Below are 25,009 nucleotides of genomic sequence, written 5' to 3' on the forward strand. Positions count from 1 at the left end.
GTGAGCACTGTCATGGATCTGGATGTGAGCGCTGTGGTACGAGGGGTGTGTGCGCTGTGGTACGAGGGGTGTGAGCGCTGTGGTACGAGGGGTGTGAGCGCTGTGGTACGAGGGGTGTGAGCGCTGTCACGGATCTGGATGTGAGCGCTGTGGTACGACGGGTGTGAGCACTGTCATGGATCTGGATGTGAGCGCTGTGGTACGAGGGGTGTGTGCGCTGTGGTACGAGGGGTGTGTGCGCTGTGGTACGAGGGGTGTGAGCGCTGTGGTACGAGGGGTGTGAGCGCTGTGGTACGAGGGGTGTGTGCGCTGTGGTACGAGGGGTGTGAGCGCTGTCACGGATCTGGATGTGTGCGTTGTGGTATGACAGGTGTGAGCGCTGTCACGGATCTGGATGTGAGCGCTTTGGTACGACGGAGATCGAGCGCTGTCATGGATCTGGATGTGAGCGCTGTGGGACGACGGGTGTGAGCGTTGTGGTACGAGGGGTGTGAATGCTGTCACAGATCTGGATGTGAGCTCTGTGGTATGATGGGTGTGAGCGCTGTCACGGATCGGGGTGTGAGCTCTGTGGTATGATGGGTGTGAGCGCTGTCACGGATCGGGGTGTGAGCGCTTTGGTACGACGGAGATCGAGCGCTGTCATGGATCTGGATGTGAGCGCTGTGGGACGATGGGTGTGAGCGCTGTGGTACGAGGGGTGTGTGCGCTGTCACAGATCTGGATGTGAGCTCTGTGGTATGATGGGTGTGAGCGCCGTCACGGATCGGGGTGAATTCTACACAGAATGCACGATTGATCATCAGTTGCACTAACATCCTCTGAAAATAAAGACAATGAAAGGGTTGAAGTGTTGCGTATAGGATGGACACTCAGTAGTGCACGTTATTGTAACACACTGTACTGATTTCACATTGGAACACAGCGAGGGGCCCCTCACACAGGGCGAGGTGACTTCCAAGGGCCCCTCACACCTCAGTCACCTCACACACAGAGCTGCACTGTACACTTCCCCCCACCAGCAGGCGCTCGCACCCCGCTCCCTGTGAAGGTCACGTCGTCCTCGTCCTGACACGTGCGCTACGTGCACCAGCGCCCAGGGGGCAGGGCTAAGACATCTGGAGGATGCAGTCCGCGGCCATGTTTGAAAAGGGCATCTTTGCCAATTCACCGGCCTTGAAACGCTTCATAGCCTAATAGGGAGATGGAGTTGCGCGGTTGAATTAGATGACAGAATTAGTTTGTAACATTGCATTTCACTTTTTTAAACACACGTATCTGCAAATCATTGCCAGATTACCGAGAAGCCTGTTACCGTTTGCGATAAAAAGAAAGAAATCCTGTCAAAGCGCTTTGCGCATGCTCGGTAGCCGTCCAAGACGGGGAGGGCTGAGTGAGTGCCTTACACCCCCTCGTTTCCACGCCCTCTCCTCTGGGTCTGTCAGCGCATGCGCGGAGCCCGCTGTCTTCTGCAGTGTGACATCCCGGTCAGGAGAGAAGAGATGGCAGCTTATAAGATCGTGCTGATCCGCCACGGGGAGAGCACCTGGAACCAGGAGAACCGCTTCTGTGGGTGGTTCGATGCCGACCTCAGCGACACCGGGATGGAGGAGGCCAAGAGGGGCGGACAGGCTCTGAGAGGTGAGGGGGGGAGGGGTGATAGATCTCCCCATCGTGTGTAAGAGGGTATCAAATAATACATTCATTAAGGTGTATATGTGGTGTACAAACAATAGTGTCAGCTAATATATATATAGATATAGTACAATGAAAAATATACTGAAAAAAATCCAATTTCATATATATTTACATAGTATAATATAGTCCTATGAGCATATATATGACAAAAATTGAATCTAAAAAAAGTAAATATGCATATATGTAATAACAAAAAATATATATTTATTTTAATATCTAAATTATATTTCCATTAAAAAAAAGTAAAATATTTATAGAAATAATACTAATATATTTTACATTACGCCATAACATACAAAGTGTAATTAAAAACAAAATGATATACTAAAAGAAAAATTATATATAAAAAAATACTAATAGTTAAAAAGAAAAAATGTGTGTGTGTGTGTATATATATATATATATCTATCTCTATCACTGAAGTATAACATATATAGTATTATAATAATATATGCCTCTAAAAGTGTGTGTCTATATATATATATATATATCTGTGTGTGTGTGTATAATAAAAAAAAAAAATATGTGTGTATATATATATATATATATATATAAATTCACCGAAGTATAACATATATAGTATTATAATAATATATGCCTCTAAAAGTGTGTGTATAATATATATATATATATATATATATATATATATATATATATATATGTGTGTGTGTGTGTATGTACACATATACAGTTAGGTCCATATATATTTGGGCACAGGCAGAATTTTAGTTTTTTTCAGGTATTTACCAAAACATATTCAAGCTAGAGTTATATAATATATATGAGCTGACAGTGCGCACTCTCAGGTGTAATTTGAGGGTCAATACCTGGAAAAAAAAAACTAAATTTGTGTCTGTGTCCAAATATATATGGACCAACCTGTATGTATGTATGTGTATATATGTATGTGTATATATGTATGTATGTATATATATATATGTATGTATATATATATATATATGTGTGTATATATATATATGTGTGTGTATGTATATATATATATATATATATATATATATATATATATATATATATATATATATATATACAAAAACATTTTTATAAAAAAAAAAATAGAATGACATAAAAAATGTGTAATAAAGAGAGAAATCTATACTTAAGTGTGTGTGTGTGTATATATATATATAATCAAAGAATAAATATTAAAAAAAAATAATAAATAAATAAAAAAAAAAATTATATATATATTTATATTATTTATTTTTTTAAATTGTGTTTGTATATGTTCCCTCTTCCTATACTCTGTATGGTGGATGCAGGCGATGTGTGTGGTGATGACGTAGTCATGACAGCACCTCATAGAACAACACTCTGTAATATCCTACAATCCCAAAACCAACAAACAATAAAGCCGACCTTCACTCATCTGAAACCGTCTTATTTCCTCCACAATCCTCCCCTCCTCTGCAATATGCAAAAGATTTTTTTTTTTCACCTTTTAATTGACTCCACCCCACCCCCACCAGGTGAGAATGACAGGCTCGGCTGGTCGGGTCCCCCTGGGATACGCATATTCTATATCCCGGGAGGTATTGACTTGTACACAGCAGCCGGAGGAGGAGGGCGGACCTGGTGGTTCATCATCATCGAGCGGGCTGCCTGAACCTGGAAGTGAAAGCCAATTACTGTTGGCGTCAGAAATGAAGGTGGCAGCGTGGGACGTGGCGTGCAGCATTGGACCACAGCAGGGCAATGCCGGATTTGCTTTTTTTTTTTTTTTTTTTTTTTTGTATATAGCCCAGCAAAATAGATAAGAGAGGAAATCCATGGGTGGGGGGAGTTCCCCTTTAATATGAGATCATTATCACTGGGTGGCGGGGAATTCCCCTTTAATATGAGATCATTATCCCCGGGTGGGGGGGGAGTTCCCCTTTAATATAAGATCATTATCCCTGGGTGGGGGGGAATTCCCCTTTAATATAAGATCATTATCCCTGGGTGGGGGGGGAGTTCCCCTTTAATATGAGATCATTATCCCCGGATGGGGGGGGGAGAGTTCTTCTTTAATATGAGATCATTATCCCCAGGTGGGGGGGGAGAGTTCTTCTTTAATATGAGATCATTATCCCCAGGTGGGGGGGGAGAGTTCTTCTTTAATATGAGATCATTATCCCCGGATGGGGGGGGGGGGAGAGTTCTTCTTTAATATGAGATCATTATCCCCAGGTGGGGGGGGGAGTTCCCCTTTAATATGAGATCATTATCCCCGGATGGGGGGGGGGAGAGTTCTTCTTTAATATGAGATCATTATCCCCAGGTGGGGGGGGGAGAGTTCTTCTTTAATATGAGATCCTAAATCCCGGGTAGGGGGGAGTTCCCCTTTAATATGAGATCATTATCCCCGGGTGGGGGGGGATTTCCCCTTTAATATGAGATCATTATCTCCACATCGGTCCCCGTTGTAATTTGCACTAACAATGAATGATACAACTAGATTTTGGCTTCGTTTGCAATTGTGGTGCTCTCTGAAGAGCGATCTGCGTTTGGATCGCTCTTCAGAGAGCATTTGACAGGCAGTGAGGAGGTGTCGTATCACCTCCTAAATGCTGGACTACCATGTCCATTGCATTTCGTGTGGTCGCAGGGCAGTTGCGGCGAGGTCCCCATTCACTTGAATAGGTCGCGTTCAGCAGGTGGTAGCGCCCGCCGAATGTTAAAGGTGATAGAATTCCTGCCATGAAGCAGAGCATTGCAGCGTCAGGGTCTGACCCCCCCCCCCCCCCTCCCCCCGAGGATCTGACCAACAACCCCCCCCCCCCCCCCAAGGATCTGACCGCCCTATGAATATCTATGCAAGAAAGCAAATGTATTTCCGCGAGCCCAGACTACACCATTGCAAATCCGGCGTCTTCCAGTGCACCAAAACGACCTAAAAATTGGACATTTCACAACGTTTTTGCAGCATTGCAGTATACAAGTCGCTTTACTGCATCCGGTGCTATTCGGAATGAACGTCACGGCAGTGTGTCGGCTCGTGGAACGCCTGTTGCCATGGCACATCGATGTCATGTGGCCCTTAGACCAATATCTGGTGGTGGTTGGTTAAGGACGATCGTAGATTGCTGTTTCTCTCCACTTTCTGCTCTGAGGCTCCTGAGATGCCGAATCAATATTCGGTTTCAGTAGATGGTGTTCCGGGCCTCGGGAGGGGGGGGATAATTGTCTTTTCTTGGCCCAGTTGAAGGTCGTTTTGTCGCTTTTATTTACAGCCCTCCCCCCCCCCCCCCCCCCTTCTGAAATTGCATCAGGAGTCGTTTCTCTCCAATTTCTTCACGTTATGAGTGTCTATTGTCTTCCCGGAAAGGAATGAGTCATTTCCATGTCTTGCTCACTAGAATTTCCAGTGACCTTCTAGATTCAGAATGAATCACCGAGTATCGTACATGTGTCTGGGGGCAGCTGGAGCAGCATCGTGTTCTAATGTGTGAACAGATTGCCGTACCCAGATCCTGGAAATGCTGTACCCAGGCCCCAGAAATGCCAACTGCCGTACCTAGGCACCAGAAATAGATTGTCATACCTAGGACCCAGAAATACCAACTGGTATGCTCAGACCCCAGAGATGCCATACTTAGACCCCAGAAATAACAGTTGTTGTACCTAGAATCCAGAAATTATTGTACCTAGGCCCCAGAAATACCAACTGCCGTACCTAGAACCCAGAAATAGATTGTCGTACCCAAAACCCAGAAATACCAACTGGTATGCTCAGACCCCGGAGATGCCTTCCATAGACCCCCAGAAAAAACAATTGTACCTAGGCCCCAGAAATGCCAACTGCCATACCTAGGACCCCAGAAATAACATATGTCCTACCTAGGATCCAGAAATGGCTTGCCGCACCTAGGATCCAGAAATGGCTTGCCGCACCTAGGGATCCAGAAATGGCTTGCCGCACCTAGGATCCAGAAATGGCTTGCCGCACCTAGGATCCAGAAATGGCTTGCCGCACCTAGGATCCAGAAATGGCTTGCCGCACCTAGGATCCAGAAATGGCGATTGTCGTACCGAGGCCCCAGAAATGCCAACTGGCATACCTAAACACTAGAAATACTGACTGCTGTGCCTAGGCCCCAGAAATATCAGCTAACCTGTCTAGGCCCCAAAATACTGACTGACATACCTGGACCCCAGAGATATCAAAAATGCCAGCTGGTATACCCAGACGACTCCAGAGACCCCATACTTCGACCCCAGAAATAAAGATTGTCGTACCTAGGCCCCAGAAATGCAGACTGGCATACTTAGACCCTGGAAATACTGACTGCCTTATCTAGACTCCAGAAATAACAGCTGGCCTATTTAGGCACCAAAAATGCCCTATCTAAGCACCTGAAATACCGACTACCACACCTAGTCCCTAGAAATACCAGCTAGCATACCTAGGGCACCAAAAAATAACAGCGGCCATACCTTGACCCCAGGAATGCTGTACCTAGACCCCCGAAGTACCAACTGCCATACCTAGACCATGGAAATGCTATAACTAGACTCCAGAAATACAAACTGGCATACCTTAAAGCCAAAGATACCAACTGGTATACCTAGACCCAGAAATGCCAAATGACACACCTACTCCCAGGAAATACCCTACCTAGACCCCAGAAGTGACAACTGGCATACCGAGACACTGGAGATGCCATCCCTAGACCCCAAAGATACCAACTGCCATCCCTAGACCGCAGAAGTACTGACTGCCATACCTAGACCCTGCAAATGCGGTACCTAGGCCCCAGAAATGCCAGCTGCCATACCTAGACCCAAGAAATACCAAACCTATACACCAGAGATAACAACTGCCGTCCCTAGACTGCAGAATTACTTACTGCCATACCTAGACACTGAACCGGCGAGTGGCGTACCCAGACCCCGGGGCGGCGAGTGGCGTACCCAGACCCCGGGGCGGCGAGTGGCGTACCCAGACCCCGGGGCGGCGAGTGGCGTACCCAGACCCCGGGGCGGCGAGTGGCGTACCCAGACCCCGGGGTGGCGAGTGGCGTACCCAGACCCCGGGGCGGCGAGTGGCGTACCCAGACCCCGGGGCGGCGAGTGGCGTACGTAGACCCTAGAAATAGAAGTGCCATGCATAGACCTTGGAAATGCTATACTCAGACCTAAAACAATTGGATCCTGGAATTGCAGATTGCTATACCTAGACCCCAGAAATAATGATTGCCCCATCTAGACCCTGGAAATGCCGACCGGCATACATAAACCTCAGGAATGCTAAATTCCTTACCTAGACAATGGAATAAACAGACTGGTGCACCTAGACCCCATCAATGCCCGCTGATGTTGGTGGCCTGGATGGGACATTTGGCATTTGGCAGTTCTCCCACCATGTTGTTATATTTGAGGTTTCTGATGAACCATCTTCCAGTAGAAGCTCCTAAAAGAACACAGCTGAGTGCCTTTTATATTCCTGGTCTATATAATGAGAATGGGAAGTGCCATCTACATGGTTGGCGGAGAATGTTTGACCTTTGTCTCGTTCTGTGGCTGTTTTTTTGAGCCTTTGCCCTACAACAGTCGAAAACTCCTTCCAGGGATGAATGTCGGGTAACCAGAAATGTGAGAGAAAACGTCCCCTAATTGTGACATTGCCGATGACAGAATGGGATTTTGGCCCTTGCACCCCTTGCAGTCAGTCACATGACTTCTGAGCGATTTTTATGTGTGTTTATTTTTATTTCTGAGTTTTTTTACTTTTTAGTTGTAGAAAATGTAAGAATGGGAACACCTTTCTGACAATGTCCAGGGTGTTGATTAGTCTGTTGGGGCGTATGTACATCTTTGTAGTGCGTTAAGTCCGCCATTGCACCCAAACGTGCCTAAAATCGGTCATCGCCCCTTTATACCAACCGCAACGCCCTACTGCACGCTGCAACCCCAGGTGTGACTTTCTGCGTTGGGGTGCCGTTCATAATGGATCACAGTGTATGTTAGACACGTTTACGGCGCTTTGCGTCACTGTGGCGTGGAAGTGTGAATCCCGCCTTTATCCCAGTGACCATCTGCCGCAACAGAAAGTGATAGGAAAAGCCACTTTGTGTGTTGTCATGGGAACAGGAGGCAAGGGGGAACCCTCCCCCGGACCTGGCATTCACTATATCCGCTCTCCCCGGACCCCGCATTCCCTATATCCAGTCTCCTCCCTGGACCCCGCATTCCCTATATCCGCTCTCCCCCGGACCCCGCATTCCCTATATCCGCTCTCCCCGGACCCCGCATTCCCTATATCCGCTCTCCCCGGACCCCGCGTTCGCCGTGTCGGCTCTCCCCGGGCCCCGCGTTCGCCGTGTCGGCACTCCCCGGGCCCCGCGTTCGCCGTGTCGGCACTCCCCGGGCCCCGCGTTCGCCGTGTCGGCTCTCCCCGGGCCCCGCGTTCGCCGTGTCGGCTCTCCCCGGGCCCCGCGTTCGCCGTGTCGGCTCTCCCGGGCCCCGCGTTCGCCGTGTCGGCTCTCCCCGGGCCCCGCGTTCGCCGTGTCGGCTCTCCCCGGGCCCCGCGTTCGCCGTGTCGGCTCTCCCCGGGCCCCGCGTTCGCCGTGTCGGCTCTCCCCGGGCCCCGCGTTCGCCGTGTCGGCTCTCCCCGGGCCCCGCGTTCGCCGTGTCGGCTCTCCCCGGGCCCCGCGTTCGCCGTGTCGGCTCTCCCCGGGCCCCGCGTTCGCCGTGTCGGCTCTCCCCGGGCCCCGCGTTCGCCGTGTCGGCTCTCCCCGGGCCCCGCGTTCGCCGTGTCGGCTCTCCCCGGGCCCCGCGTTCGCCGTGTCGGCTCTCCCCGGGCCCCGCGTTCGCCGTGTCGGCTCTCCCCGGGCCCCGCGTTCGCCGTGTCGGCTCTCCCCGGGCCCCGCGTTCGCCGTGTCGGCTCTCCCCGGGCCCCGCGTTCGCCGTGTCGGCTCTCCCCGGGCCCCGCGTTCGCCGTGTCGGCTCTCCCCGGGCCCCGCGTTCGCCGTGTCGGCTCTCCCCGGGCCCCGCGTTCGCCGTGTCGGCTCTCCCCGGGCCCCGCGTTCGCCGTGTCGGCTCTCCCCGGGCCCCGCGTTCGCCGTGTCGGCTCTCCCCGGGCCCCGCGTTCGCCGTGTCGGCTCTCCCCGGGCCCCGCGTTCGCCGTGTCGGCTCTCCCCGGGCCCCGCGTTCGCCGTGTCGGCTCTCCCCGGGCCCCGCGTTCGCCGTGTCGGCTCTCCCCGGGCCCCGCGTTCGCCGTGTCGGCTCTCCCCGGGCCCCGCGTTCGCCGTGTCGGCTCTCCCCGGGCCCCGCGTTCGCCGTGTCGGCTCTCCCCGGGCCCCGCGTTCGCCGTGTCGGCTCTCCCCGGGCCCCGCGTTCGCCGTGTCGGCTCTCCCCGGGCCCCGCGTTCGCCGTGTCGGCTCTCCCCGGGCCCCGCGTTCGCCGTGTCGGCTCTCCCCGGGCCCCGCGTTCGCCGTGTCGGCTCTCCCCGGGCCCCGCGTTCGCCGTGTCGGCTCTCCCCGGGCCCCGCGTTCGCCGTGTCGGCTCTCCCCGGGCCCCGCGTTCGCCGTGTCGGCTCTCCCCGGGCCCCGCGTTCGCCGTGTCGGCTCTCCCCGGGCCCCGCGTTCGCCGTGTCGGCTCTCCCCGGGCCCCGCGTTCGCCGTGTCGGCTCTCCCCGGGCCCCGCGTTCGCCGTGTCGGCTCTCCCCGGGCCCCGCGTTCGCCGTGTCGGCTCTCCCCGGGCCCCGCGTTCGCCGTGTCGGCTCTCCCCGGGCCCCGCGTTCGCCGTGTCGGCTCTCCCCGGGCCCCGCGTTCGCCGTGTCGGCTCTCCCCGGGCCCCGCGTTCGCCGTGTCGGCTCTCCCCGGGCCCCGCGTTCGCCGTGTCGGCTCTCCCCGGGCCCCGCGTTCGCCGTGTCGGCTCTCCGCCCTCCCTCCCGGGTCCAGCGTTCCGCCGTGTCGGTCTCTCCAGGCCGGGCCACGCGCTCTCGCACACGTCGCTACGGCACTCGCACCGGCGGCCACGCGATTACGCACGCTCGTCGACGACTCCATACAGGCCCGCCACGTGCGCTCTAGGTGTCGGCTCCCGGGCCCGCTATTCGCCGTGTCGGCCTCTCCCACGGGCCCTGCGGTTCGCCGTGTCGGCTCACACACGCGGCCAACCGCGCTCGCCACGTGCGCACGCGCTCACCCCGCGCGCACCGCGTTCGCTGTCTAATGATGGCTCCCCGGGCCCCGCGTTCGACGTGGCGGCTCACCCACACGGCGCCCGGTCGCACGGCGCCCCCGGCACGCGTCGCCGCTGTCGGCCCCACACCGCGCGCACCGCGTTACGCACACGGCTCGCGTCCCCCCGGGACCCGGCGCGTTCGCCGTGTCGGCTCCCCCCGGCCCGCGTTCGCCGTGTCGGCTCCCGGGCCCGCGTAGCCGTGTCGGCTCCCCCGGGCCCCGCGTTCGCCGTGTCGGCTCCCCCCGGGCCCGCGTTCGCCGTGTCGGCTCCCCCGGGCCCCGCGTTCGCCGTGTCGGCTCCCCCGGGCCCCGCTTCGCCGTGTGGCTCCCCGGGCCGCGTTGCCGGGTCGGCTCCCCCCGGGCCCCGCGTTCGCCCGTGTCGGCTCCCCCCGGGCCCCCGCGTTCGCCGTGTCGGCTCCCCCGGGCCCCGCGTTCGCCGTGTCGGCTCCCCCCGGACCCCGCGTTCGCCGTGTCGGCTCCCCCCGGACCCGCGCTTCGCCGTGTCGGCTCCCCCGGGACCCCGCGTTCGCCGTGTCGGCTCCCCCCGGACCCGCGTTCGCCGTGTCGGCTCCCCCCGGACCCCGCGTTCGCCGTGTCGGCTCCCCCGGACCCCGCGTTCGCCGTGTCGGCTCCCCCCGGACCCCGCGTTCGCCGTGTCGGCTCCCCCCGGACCCGCGTTCGCCGTGTCGGCTCCCCCCGGACCCCGCGTTCGCCGTGTCGGCTCCCCCCGGACCCGCGTTCGCCGTGTCGGCTCCCCCCGGACCGCGTTCGCCGTGTCGGCTCCCCCGACCGCGTTCGCGTGTTGGCCCCCCGGACCCGCGTTCGCCGTGTCGGCTCCCCCCGGACCCCGCGTTCGCCGTGTCGGCTCCCCCCGGACCCCGCGTTCGCCGTGTCGGCTCCCCCCGGACCCCGCGTTCGCCGTGTCGGCTCCCCCGGACCCCGCGTTCGCCGTGTCGGCTCTCCCCGGACCCCGCGTTCGCCGTGTCGCTCTCCCCGGACCCCGCGTTCGCCGTGTCGGCTCTCCCCGGACCCCGCGTTCGCCGTGTCGGCTCTCCCCCGGACCCCGCGTTCGCCGTGTCGGCTCTCCCCGGACCCCGCGTTCGCCGTGTCGGCTCTCCCCGGACCCCGCGTTCGCCGTGTCGGCTCTCCCCGGACCCCGCGTTCGCCGTGTCGGCTCTCCCCGGACCCCGCGTTCGCCGTGTCGGCTCTCCCCGGACCCCGCGTTCGCCGTGTCGGCTCTCCCCGGACCCCGCGTTCGCCGTGTCGGCTCTCCCCGGACCCCGCGTTCGCCGTGTCGGCTCTCCCCGGACCCCGCGTTCGCCGTGTCGGCTCTCCCCGGACCCCGCGTTCGCCGTGTCCGCTCTCCCCCAGTCCACAGAATATGGAAATGCAATTATTTTAGTAAATATAAACTACTAAATACCTTTTCTCATCAGCAGTATAGAGCAGTCTTGTGACATATCAGTGTCCAGCAGAGCACTGGTTAAAGCTTGCAGGAGGAGTTTTCTTTCTGCTCCTAGGAGGATGCAGATGCCCTGACCTCTGTCTGGACAGTGCTGATTGGCCCTGTGCTGATCACATGCGCTCTGCCAAGGTAAAAAAAAAAACACAACAAAAACCTCTAGCAATACACACCAAACTGAGCATGTGCACAGTGACTCCACATGATATCAGGAGATGAGGGGGGGGGCACTGGAAGAAGGGGAGGACCAGAGAAGACAGCCTTTTTACACAATGCGGAGGATTAACCCCTTAGGTTCCACAGTGGGTATAACCAGCATGCTTTGCTGCATCTACAGCCTGATTGTACTGTTGGGGGTTCAGGAACACTTTATGACCTGACATTGTATAGTAGGACCTCCCATGGAGGACGGAAGTGGATGGTCCGTATGCTGAGTTTAGTCAGTCAGCCCTGTATAAATGAATAGTATGAAGGTCTGATATCCATCCAGCGGTGGTGTATGTCTTCCATCGGGGCTAAGCATCCTCGGCACTCCCACTGTTGTGGAACTACAAGTCCCATGGGGCATTGAATGACTCCCAACAGGCATGGCACCAAGTGCCAGGGCCATGATGGGATTTGTAGTCTCATCCCTGCCCGAGCGCCCACCCCCCGTGTCAGATGGACCTTTCCTTGAAATGTTCCCCTTTTTCTGCCCCGCAGATGCCGGCTACCAGTTTGACATTTGCTACACGTCTGTCCTGAAGAGGGCCATTCGCACCCTATGGCTGGCGATGGACGCCACCGACCAGATGTGGACGCCGGTCATCAGGACCTGGAGGCTGAACGAGAGGCACTACGGCGGGCTGACCGGCCTGAACAAGGCGGAGACTGCCGCCAAACACGGAGAGGCGCAGGTGAAGATCTGGAGGCGGTCTTTCGATATTCCTCCTCCCACCATGGACCCGGATCATAGTTATTACCCCGTCATCACCAAGGTAATCGCCCTCCACCGCAGATGTGGTGAGCAAATCGCGTGATCGCCATTTTGCAGATAAGAAAAAGGATACCAGTAATGAGCGCTGAAAACTCGCAATTTTGCCCGTGATTTTACCACGTTTTAGGGTGCGTTTCTCATAGGTCACGCAGCTAGAAAAAAAAAACGCATCAAAATGCAACACGTTTCTTTTTTTTATGGCTTTTAAGTGCATTTTGAGCCTGGTTGACACCAATGCAGTTTACGTTTTGTTCGTTTTTGGTGCATTTTTTTAATGCATTTTGGGAGGGGGGGGTTTAATGTGTTTTTTCTTTTTTTTTTTTTTGTGGCCAACTTGTTGCTGGGCAGGTTAAAAATGCAAAACGTATAAACAATGCAAGACGTGCATTTTTTATGCCTTTTGCGTTTTAAATGCATTTCAGGCCTGTTTCACACCAATAGATTTGGTGTTTTGCAGTGCGTTTTTTTTTTCTTTTTTTTTTTTTTTTTTTCCCCCACGTGTATTTGACGCATTTTTTGAATGTTTGGTGGTTTTTTTTTTTTTGTTTGGCCAGTTTGTTGGGCAGATTGAAACCGCAAGATGTGTGCGTTTTCAATGCATTTTTTTTTTTATACGATTTCAATGCATATTTATACATTTTCAATGCATTTTTTTTATACGTTTTCAATTCCTGGTTCACACGGATGCAGTGTACATTGCATTGTAAAACGCAGTGTACGTTGCGTTTTTTGCACACGTGTTTGATGTTTTTTTAATGTGTTTTGTGTGGGGTTTTTTTGTTTTGTTTTTTTTTTAATGTTTTGGGGTTTTTTATGGCCAATTTTGTTGCTATGCAGATCAAAAACGCAAAACGCGTGATAACCACACGCACTACATGCAATTTCTGCAGCATCTTCATTGAAGTCTGTTGAACCAAAAATGCAACATTTTTGCGTTTAAGTCCCTGACCCTTTCTAAAAATGCACTGGCTCAAAAAAGCATAGATGTGAACCATGGAGAACCATGTCAAAGCGGAGCTCCACCTAAAAGGGGAAGTTCCGCTTTAAGGACTGCTCCCCCGTGCCCCATTAAGGATTGGCACCTTTGGGGGGGGCGGGGGGAGAGCGGGTACCCGAATTTGACAGGTACCCGTTCCCACTTCCGGTCTGATCACCTAGGCCAGGGGTAGGCAACCTGAGAGCCGCAGGACTACAAGTTCCATCATGCCTCTGCAAGTCACAGCTGTAACTGTCAGTTTTGTAATGCTGCAATGCCTCATGGGAAATGTAGTTCCACAACAGCTAGAGAGCCGCAGGTTGCCTACCCCTTGTCTAGGTGATCGGAAACGGAAGGTGTCCTCCTACCCTCCCTCCCTGTAGTCTTTTGGGACACAGAAGACTACAGGACCATTCATGAAGCTCAGCGCTACTCGTGCATGCGCAGTGGGCACCCCAGCTGTGAAGCCGCAAACTATCACAGCCAGGTGCCCACACTGAAGATGCCGGCGTCTGGAATCCAGGACGGGCTACAGGGACACACCGCGGGACTGAGGGACAGGTAAGTGGCTGTTTTTTAAAAGTCAGAAGCTACAGTTTTTGTAGCTGCTGACTTTTATTTTTTTGACAGGGTGAGTGGAACTCCGCTTTAAGTGTCATTTCTGTCTGCTGCCTCCTTCCTCTGTGTGAGTCACTTCTGACAAGTTTTACTGACACCAAGAGAAAATGGTGACAGGGGAAGGAACTCCAGCACACAGCCTGTGATTGACAGCCTCAGCTGTTACTGTGAGCTATGTAAAGGGGTGTGTCTCTTATCTCCAATCAACTCTCGGAACCAGGGGCGGACTGACAACTCATGGGGCCCCCGAGCAATAGGGGATCCTGGGGCCCCTGTGTCCTTGCCCAAACTCAAAAAAGCCTATGAAAAAGGTACCAGGGGCATCTCATGGGGCCCCCTACTGACCCCGGGCCCTCGGGCAGTGCCCGAGTTTCCAAATGGTCAGTCCGCCCCTGTTCAGAACTCTCCTCTCTGAGCTTTGCAATGTGTAATTTCTGCTCCTTGCCAACTTTATTCTGAGCTGACAGCATGAGTGGAAGCCCACTTTAAATGGACTGTAGCACATTTCTGCAAAAAGCCCCAAAAAACACATTAGTGTGAACCAGGCCTGAATGGGGAGGTGCGTTTTTTTTTTTTTTTTCTCGTGAAATGTGCACCAAAAGTGCGGCAAGCTGAATTTTTAACACCGCAAGGGAAGCGCAATGGACCCGTGTGAAGACATCCATTGGATTTAAAGGGATGTGTTTTTCTTGAGCTTTTTTTGTATCTTGCGCAAAAGCGCTGCAAAAACTGCTCCGTGTGAAAGCAGCCTATTGGCTGAAAATAAATTCATATTCAATTAAATTCATCATATTAATTAAAAAGTCGAATATAATACAATTATTCATACAGTTGTGTTGCGAATAATAGCAGTCGGACATCACTAACCGGGTCAATCACTGTTTTTGGTGGAAATGATATCTCTACATGGCAAATAATTTCCTAGCAGGTGTAGTAGAGTCATAGAAATACAACAGACCCGACAGTCATGACATGCGTGCTGCTGATTCTGTGTCATTGAATCACTCATTGAAAGGGGCGTGTTCACAATAATAGCCGTGTGGAGTTCTATTAGTGAGGTCATTCATTCTTTGATAAACAGGTGGCAATGATTGCCCTTATTTAAGGAAGGAAAGCAGCAAATGTTGGACATGCTGGTTACAGTGCATTTCTCTCTAAAATTCTGAGGAAAATGGGTCGTTCCAGACATTGTTCAGAAGAACAGCGTACCGCGATTAAAAAGTTGATTGGAGGGGAAAACATATAAAAAAGTGCAGAAAATGATCGGCTGCTCAGCTAAAATGATGGCAAACGCTTTAAAATGGCAACCAAAACCTGAAAGACGTGGAAGAAAGCGAAAAACTACCATTGGAATGGATAGAAGAATAGCCAAAATGGGGCGGACTCAGCCAACAATCAGCTCCAGGAAGATGAAAGAAGGTGTGACGTTCCCTGTGAGGACTCAGCCAACAATCAGCTCCAGGAAGATGAAAGAAGGTGTGGTGTTCCCTGTGAGGACTGTTACAATTAGACGACGCCGATGTGAAGCCAAGCTATCTGCAAGAAGTCCCCGCAAAGTCCCACTGTTGGGAAAAAGACGTGTGCTGAAGAGGTTACAATCTGCCAAAGAGCACATTGACCGGCCTAAAGAGAAATGGTGCAACATTTTGTGGACTGATGAAAGTAAGATTGTTCTTTTTGGGTCTAGTGGGTGGAGACAGTTTGTCAGACGACCCCCAAACACTGAATTCAAGCCACAGTACACTGTGAAGACCGTGAAGCATGGTGGTGCAAGCATCATGATATGGGAATGTTTCTCATACTACGGTGTTGGGCCTATTTATCGCATACCAGGGATCATGGATCAGTTTGAATCCATCAGAATACTTGAAGAGGTCATGCTGCCTTATGCTGAAGAGGAAATGCCCTTGAAATGGGTGTTCCAACAAGACAACGACCCCAAACACACCAGTAAACGTGCAACATCTTGGTTCCAGACCAACAAGATGGACGTTATGGAGTGGCCAACCCAATCCCCGGATCTTCATCCAATAGAAAACTTGTGGGGTGACATCAAAAATGCCGTTTCTGAGGCCAAACCAAGAAATAGAGAAGAACTGTGGAATGTGGTCCAATCATCCTGGGCTGGAATACCTGATCACAGGGGCCAGAAGTTGGGGGACTCCATGCAACACAGATGTACAGCAGTTCTCAGAAACAGTGCGACTACAACCAAATATTCATGAAGTCATTCAAAGGAAAGCAAAATCTTCAAACATTTCTCAGTTTATATAGTGAATGTTGGAGTTTGTAAAGAAGAATACAAAACACGGCCATTTTTTTGAACCGTCTAATATTCACTTTTCTTCCATTTTTTTAGAGGAACAACACAAATTTGATGTATTTTTCTTCATGTTGTGATTTGGAATAGAATGTGTCGTGTTCCCAATGCATTTGTGTGGATGGAAATAAAAGGATTAGAAGGATTTTCAGCTTTATTCACTTTTTTGAACACACGGCTATTATTTTGAACACAACTGTATGTATGTATGTATATATATAATTTTTTTTTTTTTTTTTTAAGCACTGTCCATTTCAGTTTCTCTCCAGAATTGTCATTTCTTTTTTTTTTAATTTAAATATTTATTAATTTTCCATTTTAATTACATTTCATCATCACAATATAAATATATATATATAAAAATATATTCTATAATATTATATTAACCAACATTTCTACTTTATATACTCTATGCAACCTTTCCCCCCCTTCTCCACCCCCCACCCCGTATCCCCTCTGCCTATTCTATCTTTTCTCTGCGTCTTCTTGTATCAGCAAGTGGAAATTTTTCTGTTATCTTTATTCTTTCCTACATCTCATATATAATCTAGCTTTTTCCCAGTTCTCCCATTTCCCATAATAAACCTCCATCTTATCTTCTTGGGTATGGCACAACCTTTCCATCTTTTTAATCTGCTCGACTCTTTCAATCCAGTCCTCTTCCTTTGGTGCCTCTATTTGCCTCCAGAACTTGGGTATCAGGGCTTTTGCAGCGTTTATATAGTACCATATCCCTGATTTTTTATATTTATTTACCGTTATATCCGTGATGTGCAAGATACATACTTCTGGATCTAGATTTATATCTATTCCTGTCAATTTTCTTATTAAGTGGATTATTGTTTTCCAGAATATCTGGATTTTTGGGCATCCCCACCAAATATGGTATATTGTGCCTATTTCTCCGCATCCCCTCCAACACAGCGGTGTACTCTCTCCACACATCTTATTTTCTACTATTGGTGAAATGTGCCATCTTGTCAAACACTTATAGTTCATCTCTACTTCTCTCATAGAGACATTTTCGTGAGTTAATCTATACATTCTCCTCTGCTTTTCCTCATCTATCACAACTCCCATATCCATTTCCCATTTTGTTAAGTATGTTGGCTTCGTGTCTGTGTCTAGTTCAGTGAGTATTTTATAAACTCTAGCAATCCCGTGTTTCCCATCACCTTGTGTTCCCAATGTCTTTTCGAACAAGTTCCAATTGTCTCTTGTCCTTAAAGGTCTTGGCAAACTTCCGACAAAACACCTCAATTGGAAATACCGCCATTCGTCTAATTTAGTGAAAATCTCTCCCTCTTTTTTTTTCAATTCGCCAAATGCTCCTATTTCGTCTCCCACCAAGATATCTCCTAATTGCACCTTATCTTTTTTAAACCACTTCCCTCCTATTTCTTCTCTACCTGGGGGGAAAAACTCTGTATTTTTTAGTGGAATCAGTGTAGAATTAAAAGTCCATTTCATACTTCTGTGTAAGTTATCCCAAATCTTTAAAACATTCAAAGTGTATGTATTTACATTGTCATTTAAACCCCTATACTGTGTTGGCACCCATATCATTCTTCCCAAGTCTATTCCACTGAGTTCATTCTCTATTCTCACCCAGCTTTTTTTATTATTAAATATCCAATCTATGGTTCTTGCCAGTATTACCGCTTTGTAATATCTTTTAAAGTCTGGGAGCCCTAAACCCCCTCTTTCTTTCCTCCTACTTAGCAGTTCGTATGACAGTCTTGGTTTTTTATTCCTCCATATGTATCTTGTTATCAATTTCTTAATTATTTTAAAGAAAATCTCTGGGAGTTTAATTGGGATCATTTGATATCTATATATGATTTTTGGTACTATTACCATTTTTACCAGATTAATACGACCCATCCATGTCAGGGTTCCTCCCTCCAATCTTTTTAATTCATCTCTAATCTCATTAATCAGTGTAATATAGTTTAGTTTATATAGATGTTTATGTGAGGCTGTGAGTTTTACTCCTAGATATTTTATATCTCTGTCTTTCCATTTAAAGGGAAATTCTTTTTGTATCTTTTCTTTTTCGTTTTTTAAGATGTTTATATTTAGAATCTCCGTTTTTGTTGGATTTATCTTCAAATTTGATAGTTCTCCGTACTCCTTTAGTGACTTCATTAAGTTTGGAAGTGTTATCCTGGGGTTTCCTACATAGAACAACAAGTCGTCTGCGAAGGCAGCAACTTTATGTTCCGTATCTCCTATCAGGATTCCCTTTACGTCTCTATTCAATCTTATTGTTGACAATAGAGGTTCTAGAGATATAACATACAGCAATGGGGACAATGGGCATCCCTGTCTTGTTCCGTTTGACATCTCAATGGGTTCTGACCTCTCCCCATTTACCCCAATGACCACCGAGGGGTATCTGTACAGCTTTCCTATCCACTCTCTCATCCTAGGCCCGATTCCCAAAGCTTCCAGAGTATCCATCATGAATCTCCAGTTTACCCTATCAAACGCTTTTTCAGCATCTATAGACAGTAGTACCACCGGTTCTTTTCCCTTTTTACTCTTTTGGATTAGCATCAATGATCGTACTCCATTATCTTTTCCTTCCCTCCCTGGAACAAAACCCACCTGATCCTCATGTATCCATCCAGGCATTAGCTCTTTCAATCTGTTTGCTAGGACTTTTGCGTACAGCTTAGTATCTGTGTTCAATAGTGAAATAGGTCTATAGCTAGAACACTGAGAGGGATCTTTTCCCTCTTTCTGAATGAGCACGAGTTGGGCTTGTAATGATTCTCTTCTTACTTCCATCTCTCCACCTAGTGCATTCATGTAGTTTTTGAGTTTTGGTACTAAGATTTCACAAAATTTTTTATAGTATCTCACTGTATAACCATCTGGACCTGGGCTTTTCCCCGACACTGTCCCCTTTAATGCTAGTTTTATTTCTTCCTGTGAGATATCTGCATCTAGGGAGTTTAGTTGATCCTCATTTAATTTTAATAACCTAGCCATTTCCAGATATTTCTTTCTTTTCTGATTTTTCTCACTGTCTATAGTTTCTGAACCTTCCAAGGGGCTTATATTGTACAGTTTCCTGTAATATTCTATGAAGGCTTTGGTGATATCTTTATTTGAGTGTTTCATGTTTCCTTTAGCATCTTTTATTTTTTCTATATAATTTCTATTTTTCTTTTTCCTCAAGGCTCTCATCAGATACTTTCCAGGTCTTTCTCCCCATCTATATCTCTCACTTAAAACTCTATTATATACTTTTCTCCTCTCCTCTTCTATCATTTCTTTCAGTTCTTCCTTCTGTTTTTTTAACTTCAGCTCTATTTCTTTTGTTATTCTATTCTTATGTATTTGTTCTAATTTACCTATTTCTTCTAAGAGCTCATTCATTTTCTCCCTTCTTTCTTTTTTCTTTCTTGCCCCAATCGCCATTAATATTCCTCTTATATAAGCTTTATGTGCCTCCCACACTGTGGCTGTTGACACCTCCCCTGTCTGATTCTCCTTAAAACAGCGTTCGATCTCCTCCCCTATTTTCTGAGCTATTTCCCTTTCCACTAAAAGTGTCTCATTCAATTTCCATCCCAGCCCTCCGCTTTTCCTTCTCCCCCATTCCATTTTCATAGTAACTGGAGCGTGGTCTGACAAAGATATTGTCTCTATGTCTACCTGGGTCAGGTGGTCAATTAATTGATGTTCTATTAATATATAATCTAATCTTGAATATCTCTTATGCATATTTGAGAAAAAAGTATAATCTCTATCTTGCGTGTGTGTAATTCTCCAGGCATCTACCAATTGACTTATGTGTAGTTCTTTTTTCAATAATTTCAGGGCCTTACTTCCTTCTGTCTTTATATGGGAGGTGGCGTCCCTTTGTGGGTCCATACAAAAATTAAAGTCCCCTGCCAGGATCAAACGTCCTTTTTTAAAGTCCATCAACTTCCTCAACACCTTTTTCAGATACTCCTCCGGTTTTTTATTAGGACAGTAAATGTTAGCCAGTGTACACTCGATCTCCTGTAACTTGCCCCTTAAGAACAAAAATCTCCCATCTGGGTCTGTTTTTCTGTCTTCCAACTCGAACCTAACGTTCTTTGCCAGGCCTATTGCTACCCCTTTTGCTCTTTTAACCGGGGAATCTGCATAATACCATGTTGGGTGATTTTTAGACCTCAGCCTAACATTTGAACTTATCTCAAGATGTGTCTCCTGTAAAAATATCACTGAGGCATCTCTATGGTGTAATTCTTTAAATAATCTATATCTTTTCCCGGGACAGTTCAACCCATTTATGTTATATGTTATAAACTGAATCTCTTCCATCTTCCTTAAATTTCCTCTTTTCTCCTCCATCTATATTTTTTATTTCTCTCTCCTTCTCCCTTCTCACTTGCTTTTATATCATCTTTTATTTTGCAGAAAAAACAACCTCCCTCTCCCATTTCCCACCCTTCCAACCCTCCAACCCCCTCCCTCCCCCCTCCCCTCCCCCCTCTTTTTAGGCCTAACATTTGCCTACTAATCATTTATGGATTAAAAATCCACCTTTGATTTGGTCCTTGGGCTAAGACTCCGTCCATGGACGACTTTCCCCTTGTCTAACCTCCCCATAACCTCCCAAGCCTCCCTGGATTTATCACCGGCAGAAAAGAGAAGAAAAAAAACAAAAAAAAAAAAAACAAAAAAAAAAACAAAAAACCTCTCTCTTTCCCCATCCCTCTCCCCCCCTCCACCTCTCCCCCCCACACATTGCCAGTTCTCTTTTCTCTTCACTCTACTTTCTCATTGTTCTTCTTCCCAGCCAGGGATTTCCGTTCTTTGAATTTTTAAACTATCACAAAAATTTTTCATATCTTCTGGAAACCTAAGGTATGCTGTAGTCCCATTTTTCCATCCTATTAAACATTCGGGAGTCCCCCATCTATATTGCACATTTTGTTCTTTCAACCTTTCCAGTAGGGGTCTCAAAGTTCTCCTTCTCCACAAAGTCTCTGGAGCCAGATCCGCATATATCTGTATGTCTCCTCCTTCATACTTAATTACTGATTTTCCCTTAGTCTTCTTCCAGATTTTTTCTTTGTCCCGAAGTTCATAGAATTTAACAATTATATCTCTCGGCCTTTCTTTCCCCAGGTTTCTCAGGATTTTTCCTTTTCTAAAGGTTCCTTCTATTTTAGACCTTTCCATTTCAGAGCTGTCTGTTATAATGTTAAATATTTTACAAACCACCTCTTGCAGACTTTCTCCCTTTAAGTTTTCTGAGACCCCACGTATCAAGATGTTTCTTTTCCTGTCTTTATTTTCTTGTATCTCAGCCTTATATAACAGTTTTTCTTGGATTTTCCCTATATTAGTTAGTTCTTTTTCAAGTTCAGAGATAGCCTGGGTCTGACCTTTAACTTTCTCCTCCGTTTCCTCAACTCTCTCCAAGAGGTGTCCCAGATCACTGCGAATGTTTACCATTTCTTGTTTTATTGTTTTCTCCAGTTCTTTAAACATTTCTGCCATTTCCTTTTTATTAGGTATTTGTAGGTCTTTTTCCGCCTCTATATTGCCTGATATTTGCTGGTTACTAGTATCAGGGCCTATTGATACTCTAGGGCTTCTTTCCATACTAAGGTCTGCTTCTCCTTTTTCAGGTCTGCTCTGAGGTCTTTCTGGGGTTACGTTTCCTTGGGATGTATATTTTTTAATTGTGCCAGTCTGGGACCCTTTAAGCCCACTTCCTTTTACATTCTTGTTTTTCATCTTTCTCTGTGGCGCTTATCCTTCTTATAGTCCTTTATAAATTTGTGGGTAGGGCGGGATATTATTTCTTTAAACTTTCAAGTCTCTGCCCTGTCCCCCTGCTGGTTTTTCTCCTTCTCTTCTCTTCCTCCTCTTCCTTCACCCCTCTCCCCCTCCTTCCCCCCGAGCCTCTCCTCTTCTCTCTGCGAGCCTCTTCCACCTTTTATACAGTCTCTAGGGGTCCCCCCTTTCATATACACTCTATTTCTTGGATGTCAGCCTAATAAATCTTCAAATGCAATTCACATCTGTCACTCACCCTCCTCCTATGTCTTCTTCCAGTGAGTGCCTTTTCGGTCGATTCCTCTGAGGGTCTGTTCATGGGGGGGAACTCCCCAGGGTCTCTTCAGACTCCTTGTCCAGGTCTCAATGGTTCTCCTTCCACATTCTTTTAGGCTCCTGGGTTACTAGGGGGATAGGGGGAGAGTGTGTCGGCCCCCGGCAAACAGGTCGGCGCTGCTCTCTCCCCGCAAAACGCCGGCCGGCCGGCTTCCTGATCTCCCAGAGGTGCCTTGCGGCCGGTCACGTGATCGCGCCGGCCCCTCTCGTCTCCCAGCGTCCAGGGACTCTCTCTTCCCCAGTCACCAGCCGCTCCTCTCTCTTCCCTCACCCGCATCTGTCTCTCCTCCGCCGGGAGCCTTCAGACCGGGTAAGTCCCCCGCCGCAGGGCTCTAACATGCCCCAGGGGATAAGCTTGGAGGCCTGGGGAGGTCAGACAACGGAGCTCCGTCCACGAGCTCCTACATTGAGCTCTCCCCTGCCGCCATGTTCAGGCTCCGCCCACCAGAAGGACGGTGAATTATGGGAAGATACTAATTACTGTTAGTGGGAGAATTGTCATTTCTGTGCACTGTTACAGGTTATGCATTTTAAGCAACATGGTTGTGTTTTTCTTGTCAGAAGCGGCCACTTCGTCTTGTGCCTTTTTAAAATGCGCGATATCGAATTACTGCGGTCCAGCGACTCCGGATTAATTGCGTGATTTGCATGTGCTTGGAAAGTCTGTTCTCCTGTAGTGTTATTGGTTGTTAATAAATTATTAAAGAATTTCCTGAATATTTTACCAGCTTTTTAAAACGTCCCGGGAGCACTTTGTACTCTGCTGTATTTGTTCACCTTGTCGATTTTTTTTTTTTTTTTTTTCCTTTTTTTCCTTTTTTCTTCTCTCCAGGATCGCCGTTACAGCGACCTGACAGAAGACCAGCTCCCGAGCTGCGAAAGCCTGAAGGACACCATTGCCAGAGCCCTGCCATTCTGGAACGACGAGATCGTTCCGAAGATCAAAGAAGGGAAGAGGGTCCTCATTGTCGCCCATGGCAACAGCCTTAGAGGGATCGTCAAGCACCTGGAAAGTACGTAATGCCAAACCGCGGGCGGGTCCAGTGGGAGGAGCTCCAAGTCGGGTTTTAAATTGGCTGAGCAAGATGACGCCTGTCTGTGAAGCGTCTTTTATTGAAGATCAAAGCGGGAGATGAGCTTCGGTTGTTTTAGACAAATCCACAAAATCGCTTCGCTCAGGGATTTCCCCGAGCGTCTCCGAAAGTCAGAGATTTGGCTGACTAAGACCTCCGGAGAGGATGTTTGTGCGACATCTAGTCGCCTCACATAGAATATGTCACATATGGAGAGAGAGGCTTGTGGGTGCTGAAATCTGAAACTGCTGAAATGAGAGACCCCCTGCCTTGGTTATACATCATAGCGGGAGCGTCTGCCTGTGCTAGCTCTGCTCCCTGCACCCGAGGGGGGTCTCCCTTCTTCTGCTGCAGTCATGGAATTCTTGCACCTGCTGCAATCTCTGTTAAAGCCTACCTCTATGTTTAACCGCCTCCCACCCGCCATATAAGGAAGTGAGGGGCGCAAGGCGGTTTTCTCGTTCTGGGAGTGCCGCCTGTCAGTGTCACCTAACAGTGCCGCCTATCAGTGCCATATGAGTACTGCCTATCAGTGCCCATCAGTGATGGCTGTCAATGCCCATCAGTGCCATATATGAGTGGTGCCTGTCAATGCCTCAGTGCCACCTATCATTGCCATATATGAGTGCTGCTTTTCAGTGCCCATCAGTGATGCCTGTCAATGCCCATCAGTGCCACCTATCATTGCCATATATGAGTGCTGCTTTTCAGTGCCCATCAGTGATGTCTGTCAATGCCCATCAGTGCCATATATGAGTGCTGCCTTTCAGTGCCCATCAGTGATGCCTGTCAATGCACATCAGTGCCACCTACCATTGCCATATACGAGTGCTGCCTTTCAGTGCCCATCAGTGATGCCTGCCAATGCACATCAGTGCCACCTATCATTGCCATATATGAGTGCTGCCTTTCAGTGATGCCTGTCAATGCACATCAGTGCCACCTATCATTACCATATATGAGTGCTGCCTTTCAGTGATGCCTGTCAATGCACATCAGTGTCACCTATCATTGCCATATATGAGTGCTGCCTTTCAGTGCCCATCAGTGATGCCTGTCAATGCACATCAGTGTCACCTACCATTGCCATATATGAGTGCTGCCCATCAGTGATGCCTGTCAATGCACATCAGTGTCACCTACCATTGCCATATACGAGTGCTGCCTTTCAGTGCCCATCAGTGATGCCTGTCAATGCCCATCAGTGCCACCTATCATTGCCATATACGAGTGCTGCCTTTCAGTGCCCATCACTGCAGCCTCATTAGCGCACATCAGTGAAGGAGAAAAATCACTTATTTACAAAATTTTATAATAGAAACTAAGAAAAAAACGTTTTTTTTTTTCTTCAAAATTTGCATTCTCACGGCCGCGGCTGTCAGTCATCAGGTCTCAGCCGGTAATTACTTGCCGACGCCCGGTGATTTCCGATGATCATCGAGGGGAAGGAGGACTGTTTTGTTTACTAAGCCCCGGTTCACATCTCTGCGTTCCTGCGCTCCACTTTTTGCGCGGGCACGAGAGCCCATTCATTTGAATGGACTCCCGTGCCCCGGGACACACAGGGAAGAAGT

At 49.1% G+C, this 25,009-nt stretch overlaps 1 protein-coding gene across 1 annotated transcript in view; it reads left to right on the top strand.

The window, feature by feature from the left end:
• The first annotated feature begins 1,421 nt into the window (after window positions 1–1,421).
• LOC149428409 (phosphoglycerate mutase 1) overlaps window positions 1,422–25,009 on the top strand; it is a 29,201-nt gene continuing 5,613 nt past the window's right edge. The window contains exons 1-3 of the mRNA XM_089667445.1: window positions 1,422–1,641; window positions 12,049–12,323; window positions 23,195–23,375. Of these exons, the coding sequence (XP_089523571.1) occupies window positions 1,449–1,641; window positions 12,049–12,323; window positions 23,195–23,375 (649 nt within the window). The 5' untranslated portion in view covers window positions 1,422–1,448. The remainder of the gene's footprint in view (window positions 1,642–12,048; window positions 12,324–23,194; window positions 23,376–25,009) is intronic.

This window comes from Staurois parvus, unplaced genomic scaffold (genome assembly GCF_062004578.1).
Source record: "Staurois parvus isolate SC_StPar_1 unplaced genomic scaffold, SC_StPar_1.0 ptg003258l, whole genome shotgun sequence".
Taxonomy (NCBI): domain Eukaryota; kingdom Metazoa; phylum Chordata; class Amphibia; order Anura; family Ranidae; genus Staurois; species Staurois parvus.